A 14690-nucleotide genomic window follows, 5' to 3' on the forward strand; every position below is an offset into this window, starting at 1 on the left:
TGAAGGAACTGATCAAAGTGAAACCCTCCTCAACAGCATCTTCACTGAGCTCTACATCACACAAGGCCTGAGTGAAGAGGTTAATACCCAACATGAGGTGAGGCAGCTGGAGACAGCTTCCAAGAAGGAGACCCTCCATGACACTCCAATCAAGTGCCAGGACATCTTTAAAGCCTCACCTGACCAACAGACTCTCATCAGAGCGGTCCTGACCAACGGAGTCGCTGGAGTTGGAAAAACCTTCTCAGTGCAGAAGTTCACTCTGGACTGGGCCGAGGGTTTGGGAAACCAAGATGTCAGTCTGGTGATCCCGCTCTCCTTCAGGGAGCTGAACCTGATCAAAGGTGAGCAGTACAGTCTTCTCAGGCTGCTCCATGTTTTCCATCCAACCTTACAGAAGCTCACAGCAGAGCAGCTGGCTGTCTGCAAAGTGCTGCTCATCTTTGAAGGCCTGGATGAAAGCAGACTTTCTCTGGACTTCAGAAACAATGAGGTTGTGTCTGATGTCTCTCAGCAGTCCTCAGTCAACGTGCTGCTGACAAACCTCATCAGGGGGAAGCTGCTTCCCTCGGCTCTCGTCTGGATAACTTCCAGACCTGCAGCGGCCAATCAGATCCCTCCTGAGTGTGTGGACAGGGTGACAGAAGTACGAGGCTTCACTGACGCCCAGAAGGAGGAGTACTTCAGGAGGAGATGGAGTGATGAAGACCTGTCCAGCAGAATCATCTCTCACATCAAGAGCTCCAGGAGCCTCCACATCATGTGTCTGATCCCAGTCTTCTGCTGGATCACTGCTGTAGTTCTGGACCACATGTTGACTACAGACCAGAGAGGAGAGCTGCCCCAGACCCTCACTGACATGTACTCACACTTCCTGCTGGTCCAGACCAAGAGGAAGAAGCAGAAGTTTGAAGAGGGACATGAGACGAGTCCACAGCAGCTGACGGAGGCTGACAGGGAGCTTCTCCTGAAGCTGGGGAGGCTGGCGTTTGAACATCTGAAGAAAGGAGACATCATGTTCTACCAAGAAGACCTGCAGCGCTGTGGTCTTGATGTCTCCGAGGCCTTGGTGCACTCAGGACTTTGTACAGAGATCTTCAAAAGAGAGAGTGTGATCTTCCAGAAAACAGTCTACTGCTTTGTTCATCTGAGCATTCAGGAGTTTCTGGCTGCAGTCTACATGTTCCACTGTTACACCATCAGAGACACAGAGGTACTGAAGGACTTCCTGCAGGGAGACTGGCCCTATGAGAACAGTGAAAACAGAGATCAGGATTACCCATCCCTGGATGTCTTCCTGAAGGGAGCCATGGAGAAATCCCTCAGAAGTAAAAATGGCCACCTGGACCTGTTTGTCCGCTTTCTCCACGGCCTCTCTCTGAAGTCCAACCAGAGACTGTTAGGAGGCCTGCTGGGTCGCACAGACAAGCGTCCGAAAATCATCCAGAGACTCTTCGAAGGCCTGCTGGGTCGCAAAGACAACAGACCAGAAATCATCCAGAGAGCCATCAACAACCTGAAGGAGATGAGCAGTGGTGAAATCTCTCCTGAGAGGAGCATCAACATCTTCCACTGTCTGACAGAGATGAAGGACCACTCAGTACATCAGAAGATCACAGAGTTCCTGAAGTCAGAGAACAGATCAGAGGAGAAACTCTCTGTGATCCACTGCTCTGCTCTGGCCTACATGCTGCAGATGTCAGAGGAGGTTCTGGATGAGTTGGATCTGAATCAGTACAACACATCACGGGAGGGGAAACTGAGACTGATTCCAGCTGTGAGGAACTGCAGGAAGGCCAAGTGAGTCCAGATGTGATTCACTTTATAAACTAATCAGGAGTTTAATTATTCAAATAAACACTAGAACATTTCTGCTGTTTAAATACTGAGAGCAAAATAAACCAACACTGTTCTTCTATTTATTTATAATAATAGTTAAACTGAAGCGTTCCTCTCTTCATATTGAGTGATGGAGGCGACATGTCAACCACATGAAGGACTCTAGAGGTTCCTCAGCATGTGATCACACCACACAGCAGGACTTACAGTTATCACAGAAAGATGTTATTATTACTTTCTAGCAGTTTCTTTATCATCAAACAGACACACGTTTTCATCACAATGTGTTGGAGTTTAATTCACATTTAAATACATCTCTAATATTCAAGTGATTTATTTAAAGGTCACCTATTGTGCAAAATCCTCTTCTTCGTGTCTCTTCTTCATCAACATGTGTCCCCTCTTCTTCATGTCTCTTCTACATCAACATGTGTCCCCTCTTCTTCATATCTCTTCTACATCAACATGTGTCCCCTCTTCTCCATGTCTCTTCTACATCAACATGTGTCCCCTCTTCATGTCTCTTCTACATCAACATCTGTCCCCTCTTCTTCATGTCTCTTCTACATCAACATGTGTCCCCTCTTCTTCATGTCTCTTCTACATCAACACGTGTCCCCTCTTCTTCATGTCTCTTCTACATCAACACGTGTCCCCTCTTCTTCATGTCTCTTCTACATCATCATGTGTCCCCTCTTCTTCATGTCTCTTCTACATCATCATGTGTCCCCTCTTCTTCATGTCTCTTCTACATCAACATGTGTCCCCTCTTCTCCATGTCTCTTCTACATCAATATGTGTCCCCTCTTCATGTCTCTTCTACATCAACATGTGTCCCCTCTTCTCCATGTCTCTTCTACATCAACATGTGTCCCCTCTGTGGAAAGAGACTGAAAGTTTCAGGAACAAAGATTCTCTCTCTTTTTGATCCATTTCTATAAAAACCTGTCTGAAAATGAGCTGATCAGATTTTGGCCATTTTGTGATGTCATAACGATGTGTTGTCTTGTGTAAACATTAGCCAATCAGCAACCAAGGTAACCCCCCCCCCCCCCTTATCACCTGAATCTCCTCCTAGAGCACCATTGAGTTCTTTGTAACCAAATGTCTCTCAGAGGGGCGTGGGGAGGGGCTCCTTATTTTCATCTAAAGTAACAGACAGAAAATCAGCACTTTGGAAACAGAGCTGAAACAGAGGGGATTATGGGTAATGCTGCAATGATCTGTTTTGTGTTTCAGCCAATCAGAGACAGGTTCTGTATATATCTGAGACCTGTGATATATTGATGAAAAACAGTTTAATAGGGGATTTTTTAATTTCTGTTTCTTTTGGTAACAGTCAGTGACAGCAGGAGCACAGACATGTGATCAGATCACACTGACAACACATTCAACTCTACTATAATATATTATGATATATTATATAAAATGGACTGACAGCAAATCTCAATCAGAACATTTCAAATATGTTTTCATCAAATGCTTCAAGTTAATATAATGTTTCCTCTTGTTTTAACACATGTTGTAATATATATGTTATTATAGACTTACTAACTGTGGACTCTCAGAGACTGAATGTGAAGTCGTGGCCTCAGCTCTGAAGTCGGACCCCTCCCATCTGAGAGATCTGGACCTGGGTCACAACACTCTGAAGGATTCAGAAGTGGAGCTGCTGAGTTCTGGACTAAAGAGTCCAAACTGCAGACTGGAGGCTCTCAGGTCAGTTCACTGACTGCAGTTCATACAGATCTGTTTGTGTTTATGATTTTCTGAATTTGAACAAATACATTTTAATTGTTATTTCTTCCATGTTTGCAATTGACTGAATATTGATCAGAGTAACAAAGAGAAGGTGAATGTGTGAGGGAGAGAGTTTGAGCTTCCACAGACTCACCCTGTGCTCCATGAGTCAGTGGAGATGCTGTCAGTACTGATGAGCTGTGAGGGAGATGAAGGAGTTGTGTGTTATGTTCACATTTCGCACCCTTTGGTAATGTTCGGGTCAAATTGACCCGGGACATATTTCAGGGTTTCAAAAAAACACAGAACTAAATTCAACATGCACATTTCCTTATATATATTGTCTTTAACTCATTCCCCAACAATATAAATGAAATATATGATTAGTTTTTGAAAATACTCTTTGCTAGATCAAAGTGTCCATGGTTTTTTGTGTTAAAAATATCATTTATGTTAAAAAGAAATACACTGTAATAAAAACTAGGTTTACATTTTGCTCATGCTTTTCTAGGACAAATGTAAATGAAACATTTTTTCATTAATGTTTGTTATTTTTAATCTGTCATATAATAATCAAAGCCCTGAAGGAAATAAAGCAATTTAGCAGCAATTAAAACACAAGAACCACACATCCAAAAGTGTTTGGCTGTGAAATAGAGAGAGAAGGAAACATCCATATAAATGACATAGAACAGATATAAACACAAAGCAAATCAAAACAATTAACAGTCACTATTCCTAAAATACAGTATATCCAAAAAAGATATTGATGAAGTGACGCTGCAGAACATCATGTGAGTCAATGGGCAAGTCTGTTTAGGAAACACATGGTGTAGAACTTCTTCCTGTGTATAGCACAGGTGTACTTGTTGCAGTTGCTGCATGTAGTCTGTGTCTTGGAGTCCTTTGAGGGTCCACAGACCTAACAGCTGGCTGTGGGGGTCTTCCAGAAGCTGGCTGTGGGGGTTATCCAGCAGCTGGCTCTGAGTCAAGTTCATCTTCCAATTCGCTGTCAAATTCTGAGTTTACCTCCACATTATCCTCGTCTTCAGAAATGTCTTCCTGTTCCACTTCACCGTGTTCTTCTAATGCATTCCACTCACTCTCCTCCATTATTAGCTCCAAGGCTCTGAGCAGAATATCTTTTGGCCATTTTGTTGGTAGATAATTGAAGTTCTGCACTTCACTGTAACTACACTGATGTCTCTGATTAGTCCCTCCTCCGGCGTGCAGGTGCGAGGGGGACAGTGTGAGAAAATGTAAAATGTTTCTAATGTTCTAGGATAGTTTTGTGTACAAACTACAAAGGGTAGAGATCAAGGGAAACCAGGATCAAACTGTGTGTGTGTGTGTGTGTGTGTGTGTGTGTGTGTGTGTGTGTGTGTGTGTGTGTGTGTGTGTGTGTGTGTGTGTGTGTGTGTGTGTGTGTGTGTGTGTGTGTGTGTGTGTGTGTGTGTGTGTGTGTGTGGGGTGTGTGTGTGTGTGTGTGTGTGTGTGTTGCATCCGGGTCAGATCCTAACCTCTTATGAAGGACATAAATGCAGGTGGGCATTTTTTCATAAGTGGAAAAAATTAAAAACAATTCCACATGTCCTTCACAATAAATAAAGCACCAGCCGTTGAGTTTCAGGTTGTACAAAAAAATCCTTATATTTTTGAAAATGGAAATCGGGTCAATTTGACCCGAACACACATCTGATCAAAGTGAAAGATCCAGATTATCAGTGAATTGTTTCTAAATCATCTCTGACATTAAAACCCTGTTTAACTCTGAACAGATTATTAAACCTGGAGTTATTTCAAACAGGAACTTTGTTTTCTAAAGTTACATCATGTTTTCTTTATTCAGAGTGAGGGGCTGCAGGTTGTCAGAGATCAGCTGTTCTGCTCTGATCTCAGCTCTGAAGTCCAACATCCATCTGAGAGATCTGAACCTGAGCTGGAACGATCTGCAGGATTCAGGAGTGGAGCTGGTGAGAGATCTTCTGGAGAGTCCAGACTGCAGACTGGAGACTCTCAGGTCAGTTCACTGACTCTCTGTTGCTGCTGGAGGTCTCACATGTTTCATTAGTTATTCAACTTATTCTTCTACATATATATAACATCCATACGTTTGTAAATGTTGTTTGTTCACATTTGTATTTCTCTAGATGTAGTCTGCAGTCATAACAGTTGATTGTTTCCTAAAGAAACTATTATTCTTCCACTGTTAGTTGTTAAAGTAAATGTATGTTTTCTTTAGTAAATGGTCTGAATAAAGAAGGTCCTCTGAACTAATATTAGTTTTACATAAAGTTGACTTTGTGACATAGAAATGTTTATGTTCCCAATAGGGCTTCACGATTTGGTGAAAAAGTCATATTGAGATTATTGTGGACAATATTGTGATTTGTGATTGAATGAACAAAGTGTAAAATGTGCTTGCTCAGGGAAAGGAAAGAGCACAGACAAATGATCATTTTGAGATCTCTATATCTCAAAGAATCATAAACAAATACAACAGCAATATCTGAGTAGTAGGCTACTTTTTGAAAATAACTTAGAATTTGACAAAATAAAATAAATACCAAAATATATCTTCTTTGAAAATAAAGGTTTTCTCTGCATACTTTCTGCACTACTATCCAGTAAATATAAGAACACATGCACATGTTCATTAAATAAGACATCTGGATGCCCAAACAAATGAACCTGAAAAGGATATTGCATTGTTTGTGTTACTTTCATTGCTATTGTATACATTTCTTAAGTGTAATTTAACTCAACTTCCTGTTTTATTTAGACATGCTTTTATTTTGAAGGCGACTTTGCCTATTAACAGGAAGCTACTAATCCCAAAGAAAAACACTTGACGGAGATGAACGGAGATAAAGTACAGACATTAACGGAGATATCTACATTTAAATACGGCGATATCAAAAGAAAGAGTTTACATTAAAGTATTAGCAAGAGGCACAAGGTTAGTGTTCACTGATATAAACATGTGTCCTGATTCGTTTATACTGTTTTATAACTTCACGGTTCACTTGTTTAATGGTTTGCTAAAGTGATGCTAATATAGATGAAGGTTAACTATAGTTGTTGTTTTGTGTCGTTGTGTAGCTCTTACGTTGATTTTTGGAGTTTTCAATAAATGAGAAATCATCAGTCAAGTGTACGACCATCTTTCGGAGGGATGTGCTACACTTGGTGTTCCGGTTTCCTGTTGTTAGCATTCCAGCTTCACAGTAGCATGCAGCTAGCACGTTCTTGTGTTTGTAGTTAAATGGAAAATAAAGTGTGGAGTTCCATATTAAACACACCGCCTCCGACTCCCATTCATCGGCTCTACACCACGCACATTTCATTATTTAATTAAATCACAGCCTGTTGCGGTTATGTAATCGCACAAGCTGATATCGCGATTGCGATATCGATTAATCGTGCAGCCCTAGTTCCCAATCATTTAGATGTGTTTTCACAGATAATAAACAGAAGGCTGATATAAAGATGATCCTCAATAACAGAATGACGGTCACTGTTATTCAGGGAAAGATCATTGATTAGGACGCAGTAATGATGAGCTGCACATTTCAGACCTGAACATCTGACTGGATTATAAACTGATTTTTATCCTCATCATGTTTTCTTTATTCAGACTGTGGGGCTGCAGTTTGTCAGAGATCAGCTGTTCTGCTCTGATCTCAGCTCTGAAGTCCAACATCCATCTGAGAGATCTGGACCTGAGTTGGAACGCTCTGAAGGATTCAGGAGTGGAGCTGCTGAGAGATCTTCTGGAGAGTCCAGACTGCAGACTGGAGACCCTCAGGTCAGTAAGGGGTCTCTGCTGGTTCAGCAGTATTGTATTAAACACAGGGAGGTGTTTCTCTCTCTGGGTAATCTCAACAGATCAGTGATGTTACCCACTGACTGCAGGCTCTCTCATTCTTCCATCAACTATAGAAGGCCAGCTGGAAATGCAAACATTTATATATATTATTATTTATTTATAGCCACTGTCATTTTGTTTTGTATATATTGATTGTTGTATTGTTTTATTTAGGTCTTAATGTGTGCACATGTACAAATGTGTCTTTGATTCTGTGTATATATATATAAATATTTACACACATATTTTTATATACATTTGTTTTTATATTCTGGATTGTGGGAAACGGTATTTCGATCTCTCTGTCTGTGCACACAAACTGGAAGATTGACACTAAAGCTGACTTTGACTTGACATTTAGTAATCAGCTCTCTCACAGACAAATGGGGTTTGACTGAAGAGTGGAAAAGGTAGTCTGTTTTGATGGGATGTTTTTAGTTTCTAGACTAATGACTGGTTCCTTCCTGTAATGCAGCTGAGAGCAGTCAGTCGTAGTGTTTGCAGAGAAGATATGATGGGATGGAAAGCATGAGATCAGTCAGGACTCTGAAGCTGACTCAAAGAACAAACACTTATTTTAAACTGGATCTAAAACTGTTGGGTTGTGTTCATCCCTACAGGATCAGAGAGAATGAGACGATCAGAGCCAAGATCCAGAAGACCTGTGAGTACTGAATATCCTCCATTCATCCAGATATGAAACTCTTTCATGGAGCATGACCTCAGAGGAAAACAACACTCTTGTTTTTCTCTCTTCATCATTCTGGATGTTTCTCTTCATGTTTTATCATCATCATTATTCTCTCTCTCTCTCCTTCTCCTCTCAGGTGACAGGAAGTGAAGACACACAGAAAGGTGAGAGGTGAAGTTTGTTTATTGAGGTTTCACCACGGAATAAATGTAGTTATTGGTTTTTCTGGGAAAAAAAAGTCCTGCATTCAAAATGTTCCTCAAGTAAAAGTAGAAAAGTATTCTCATCAAAATCTAGTGAAAGTAGAAACAGTAAAAGTAGTCGTTGTGCAGATTGGTCCATTTCAGAATAATAGATATGATATGTTTTCTAATGATTGATCATGAAAGTGTTCTCAGAGCTGGTAAAGGTGCAGCTAGTTTGAATGACTTTGTATACTGCAGGGTAGCTGGTGGATTTACTCCAGGTGGAACTAAAGTCTGATTTAACACTTGATTAGATTTCACATCATTCATCCACATCTGTGAAGTAGGGGTGTAACGGTTCACAGAAGTCACGGTTCGGTTCGTACCTCGGTTTGGGGGTCACGGTTCGGTACGGGTTCGGTTCAACAAGAAAAAGCAAAAAAAAGTCCCAAATGCATAATTCCAGGTTTGTTGTTATTTATTTTTGAACAGTAGTGCAAGTCTCAGTTTAAAAATAAGGAACCATTTTGAATGATTAACTTTATTAAACAGTTCAAAACAAACCACAAACAGTACCACACACACTCAGATGGCCATATTATCTATAATGATGTCAAACAAAAAGGTATCAAGCTGTAAAACTCAAAAGAATGTCTTGAAAATCTTACATCATAAATAAGAAGAAAGTGTTTCAAGAGCGCAAAGTCGTTGAAAAACATATGCCGAAAGCTTCCGTTCTTTATTTTGGTCTTTCATGTCTATTGGTTTATTAAAAACAGCGGGGAGAAGCTGTTGAACTGCTGTTGTCTTTTGCCGGGCTCCGGTGATTGCCAAATCTGGCTGATGCCCTCTGATATGATTTAACATGTTTGGCGTGTTGCCATTAGCATACCGCACCGCTGTCTAACAACGCCGACACACCGTCCTCGTCCGATCCACCACTCGCACACTTCATGGTTATTGTAGTCCACAGAGAACCCGAAATGTTCCCACACAGCTGATTTAAAAGAAGCAGGTGGGTTCTAGCTCCTGTGTGTTATCTGAAATCACCATTCTAACTTTTCTTCTTCTTGTATTGTGTTCGTTTGGTTGTTGTGTTTCTTCTTGTTCTTCATTTGTTGTTTAAGGGCGGCTGGCAAACAGCTTTTAGGTGCAATACCGCCCCCTGGAGTATAAATAGTGTAGTGGATACTGCCCTGAAGGACTTTTTCCCACTCGTAAAAAAAAAGGCGTATTGGTTGTGTGACTGCATGTACCGAACCGTGACAGTACGGGACGAATACGGATACCGTTACACCCCTACTGTGAAGTAACTAAAGGGATTAAAGACATGTAGTGGAGTCAAAGTACACCATGTACCTCTGAACTGGAGTGGAGTAGAAGTACACAGTAGCATAACATGGCAATACTCAAGTAAAAAATGGTACTTAAGTACAGTGCTTGAGTAAATGTACTTATTTCCTCTCCTGATCTGTAAAGCTCTCCCAACATATGCAGGTTAGCATCCGGCAGCTTCTATGTGCTGGGGACCCGTACTCTACATTTCTATCATCAAACTTTGGGGTCCTCCACATCTCTGGGTTCCCAGCAGGACTCTCTGAGCTGCAGACACATTCTTTCTGTGACTTTGATCCAGATATTTGGAGCATAATAACTGAAGCTGTTTCTCCATGTTCAGGAACTCTGAGTCCTGCGGCAGGAAGCGGTCCTTCTCTCCAAGAACTCCTGGAGCCAGGCCTGCAAGCTGCTCCAGAACCAGAGTCCAACCGGTCGACCTCGTGAAGTTAAACTAAACTACACAATTATTAAAGATCATGTTTAAAGTTAAAAAAGGATGCTTTCAGACTGCAGGGTTTCCCACACATAGACTCTACTTGTATACAGGTATATTAACGGCCGCCAAAGTATATTTCGTATATATATATTTTTTTTGTATCTGTCCGCAAGCACGACGCCATCTGTCAAGCCGGTGACGAGTGATATTTGTAGAACACTCTGCTATCGCGTGAAGGGTCTGCTAACAAGTGACCAGCAGAAAGGGAGATCTTACGAGAAACAGAGAAGACGACGTAAACATCGTTTCTCTGACTTCAGTCAAAGCAGATACTTTGTGGAATATAAAAATGAAACTTTAAGAATTACTCAGAATGTTCTTTTACAAATATTTCCAATGTTTCTATCCGAGTGCTTTTCTCTTGAATTATCCATAAATCTTGGAGTTTGTTTCCTGTGTATTTCATCATCTTAAAGGATATTTGATTTCATGTTTTTGTATTTGGGATTGTGGGAAACGATCTCTCTGTCTGTACACACAAACTGAAAGATTGACAATAAAGTTGACTTTGATGTAACTTTCAGATGAAAAGTGTTTTTATTGCGTTTCTAGAACGCATAACAAGGGTTTGTCCTTTTAGAAATGGAAAGCAAAATGTATCCAAATGACACAATTGTTTGAACTGGTTATATGTACAAAGAGAAAAATAAAAGAAAGCACAAACAATAACGACTAAAGTGATCCCCTACATTCACTGCTAGTGAGCCTCATACACACAAATATTTAGCAGAAATATTGTTAAACTAATATATATGCATGTAATACATATGCATAAACATACATGCTACATACACTGCATACATACACACATACATATGCTGCACATAAGCTCTATCAATAACAGATCATTTTACAGAGTGTGGAGTACATTAAAAAAGGTCCCCAGGCTTCCTGAAATGTCCTGTTTCAGTATAGAAGTTCATATCTGATCTTTTCCAGTTTCATGCAGGACATTACATCCGTCAAGCAGCTAGCAGAGAGCAAAGGACAGAGATGGACGTTCTGCAGTTAAATGCATCTCCTTTCCTATGACCCCAAATAGAGCGGTGCAGTGATGACGTATTTTTGTAGGCCGACCCTGAAGTAAGCTGCTGGTTCCCTCGACAAAAAGCAACGGGATTTCTCCATAGGATTTAGGAATATTGTAAAAAATAAGATCTGTGGAAAACAAACCTGTTTGATAAATGCACGTTTTGTTCAGTCGGATAATCTCCACATGTCTATCCTACTTTTCCAATGTTCGAATCATAAATCTAACGGCCAGAAGCAAAATGCTAACGTTATGCTGTAAAGGAACTACAGCCGAGTCCAGCAGCACGACTTCAACGTCACGCCAACTTCAGATCCATATTCAAACACAGATTCTAAATGGTACGAGTTGAAGCGTTTGTTTGAACAGTCTGCAGGAGGCAGCTACTTGCTTTCAAGCAGAACAGGGCAAACTAACTCAGAGGAGTGTTTACGTGTTCGGCGTAATGACGTACAACGTCCTCCACGACTTCTGTTCAATCAGGAGAGACGGCTTTGATGTAAGAATACATATTTATTGCAGAGATACACAAATGAATGTAATGGTGATTTTGGCGATTAGGCCCCGTTGTGCAGGAAGTATCATTCGGGAGGGTAGAACCGATCCGATGAAACCCCCCCGGGGTCTAGACCCTGGTGGTGGTGAATGGATAGTTGGGTCGGTCTGAAGAGGAGGGGCTTAGCTTGACCCTGGATTCAGAGGGAAAGGAGGTGAAAAGGGGGGGAAGAGGGTTGCGTAGAGTCGACCTGAAATGACAGCTGTCAGAGGAGGGAGCTGCAGACTTAAAAGGCTTAGCAGAGCGCTATGATAGGCTCTTGGGAATAGAGCGAAGTGATTGGTTAAGCTGGAGAGTGACGCCCCCGATCACTTATTGAGAGGAGAGAGAGTAGTTACATGGGAATAGTAAATGAAGAGTAAAGACTGTCTTCCTGGTTGAACTTACGCTGAGCTTCATTAGTCCTATTCAGCCACTTGGTAACAACCATCGTTTTTCAGACACGTCAACTCTTCAGAAATCACCAGTGGGGTCACTGCTGATGGATTTAATGTCGTAGAACAAAACGTGATCCGTCTCTTACATTTGTCTCAACCACAGACCTTATTTCCAGATATTTTCCAAAAACGAGTTCAAAAATCCCGTTGACTCTGAGACGAGGGAACAGGAAGTGGTGAAATGCTGACTCACTTCCTGGTTTGCGGACTCGTTCTGCACCACTCTATAGGGCAGCCAGAGGATTTGGATCCAGTTCAGTGCTGAACACCTGGGATCAAGTTTGAAAGATCTCCGTCCAGTACATATGAATGAGAGAGGCTTTAGCATTTTTTTTTTTTTTAAATAAATAAGATTCATTGTATTACTTGTTCAAAGGAGACAGGCTGCATGTTTGCTAATCTAATAGATCCAAGCTAAAGACATTAAAGTCTCATTTTATCCTCGGAAAGTTAACAAAAAAAGCTTCCTAAACTTTTTTTCTGACAATCACAAATCTGGAGAATCTCCTGAGTGGTTTCACATCCACAGTTTGAACCAAAGTCTACAGATATTTCAGCGTGATGTAGCCCAGATGACTTTTTCTTTTATAAAAGTGTTTTGGTTTTGACACGTGAAAAAGTAGAATATTGCTCCATATATTGTCTCCAGTACTGAGCAAGATCACTCTCTATTCCAGCAAGTCTTCACAGGCTCTGCAGCATTTTGAAGTGACGCTGCACAGATACAGCGACGAAGAGGAGGAGGAGGAAGAGGGGAGATGAGAGGAATCCTGCTACGAAGCTGGAATGGGAAAGACGACTTCAGCAGGGAGAGGGGATGAGGAAGAGGAGATGAGGAAGAGGAGAGGATTAGAATAAGAGAGGCAGGGAGAGGACGGATGAGATGAAGGTAGGCGATGAAAAATATGAGGAGAAATGGAATAGAAATGGAAAGTCTGGGTCTTACCTTGCTTCAGTCTCTGAGGAAAAATACAAATGTTTGGTTGAACTGTCCCTTTAAAGACATCATCACAATGCTCGTCCGAGTCGTCCCCCTTGAGGTGTCCGTTGGAAATCATTTCTCAAAAATCTGACTTTTCTAGGAATAAAACTGAAACTGATTTATTTTCTCAACATTTTGACTTTTTCAGTAGAATCCTCAAAATTCCAACTTTTTCAGAGAAATTCAGAAATATGTATTTTTGTCAAAAATCAGTCTTTTTAAAAATAATTCAGACTTTTTCTGATTTTTTTTTTCTTCAGATTTTAACTCAAAATTCTACGAAGCCCAGGGGACATGGAGAAGAAAAAAAAATTATTTGAAAAAAAAATAAAAATAAAAGTATTGCGAGATCTCGCAATACTTTTGCGAGATCTCGCAATACTTTTGCGAGATTTTGCAATACATTTCATTTAGCTCAATGTACTTCCTGGTCAGTTCGGCTGCTACGGCAACACAGAAACCACAACAATGGAGCGGTTCATCGATTTTACTTACTGAGCTTGGCCTTAAATATAAAAATATAACATCAGAGCTTGGCAATAGGCACGGGTTTCACACATAGACTGTATATATAAAGGGTTTTTCTTTAAGTCAATATTTTGGTCAAAATATTGACTTTTTCAGAAAAAATCAGACTTTTTCAGAAGAAAAACATATTAGATATTTTACCCAAAATTACTTTTTCTCAAAATAATGACTTTTTCAGAAAAAAAAACAATCTGACTTTTTTAACAATTCTGGGTTTTTCAGAAAAAAACGGTAATCTGACTTATTCAGAAATAAATTCATTCAGACTTTGAAAAATTCTCACTTTTTCAGAACAACCTGAAATCTGATTTTTTTTTCTGTAAAATCGTTGTGAGCGTTATTTTGAGCACATCACTGTGTTTCACCCTCATGGGGAGTGGAGGATAAACGTTACAAATTCATGAGTTTTTTCAATAAAGGATTTCTAAATCGGTGTTTTGGTTGAACTGTCCCTTTAAAAACAGAAGAGATCGTTTCTATAGCAACCTAAAAAAAAGACATACATGCGGATGCTTTCAAATGTATTTATTATATATAAGAATAAAGCAATGAAAGGGAATGAAAATAAAGTTGTCATTAATTTATTAAAATATCAAACAGATGTAGGTTACAGCTTGACTGATGATTCTAAAATGGGTTTAAACAATTAATTTGGTGGAAAATAATGACTTTATTTACTAGAAATCGTTAGTTAGCACTAAATGAAAGTTTGGGAAGCTGCACCTCATCTTCATCATCCTCTTCATCATCATCATAATGCTTCTCCCCTTTAAAGTGTCAAGTGGCAATTTTAGCAGATCAATTCAGGAATAAAATAAAACAATTGGTATTTAAAATAAAATTAAAACATAGTGTGCGGACATTTACATATGCAACAAATGGATATATACACAAACAGCTGGTTTAAATTCTTTATGAATAAGGCTTTTATATCAACAAGCCTTTTTTATACTGCCACATAACACTGGAGACGTCTGAACAGAAGCAGTGAGTCTGTGGT

General features: G+C 40.2%; 1 protein-coding gene and 1 long non-coding RNA gene across 2 annotated transcripts in view; both read left to right on the plus strand.

The window, feature by feature from the left end:
- Positions 1-14690, plus strand: part of LOC307030933 (uncharacterized protein) — a 354919-nt gene that overhangs the window by 76357 nt on the left and 263872 nt on the right. The window contains exon 14 of the mRNA XM_079667564.1: positions 5429-5599. Coding sequence (XP_079523690.1) covers positions 5429-5599 — 171 coding nt within the window. The remainder of the gene's footprint in view (positions 1-5428; positions 5600-14690) is intronic.
- LOC307030943 lies at positions 8118-10674 on the plus strand. The gene is made up of 2 exons (XR_013805834.1): positions 8118-8302; positions 10002-10674. It is a non-coding gene; the product is annotated as an uncharacterized lncRNA (long non-coding RNA).

The sequence above is a fragment of the Notothenia rossii genome (assembly GCF_949606895.1).
Source record: "Notothenia rossii genome assembly, chromosome: 3".
NCBI lineage: Eukaryota > Metazoa > Chordata > Actinopteri > Perciformes > Nototheniidae > Notothenia > Notothenia rossii.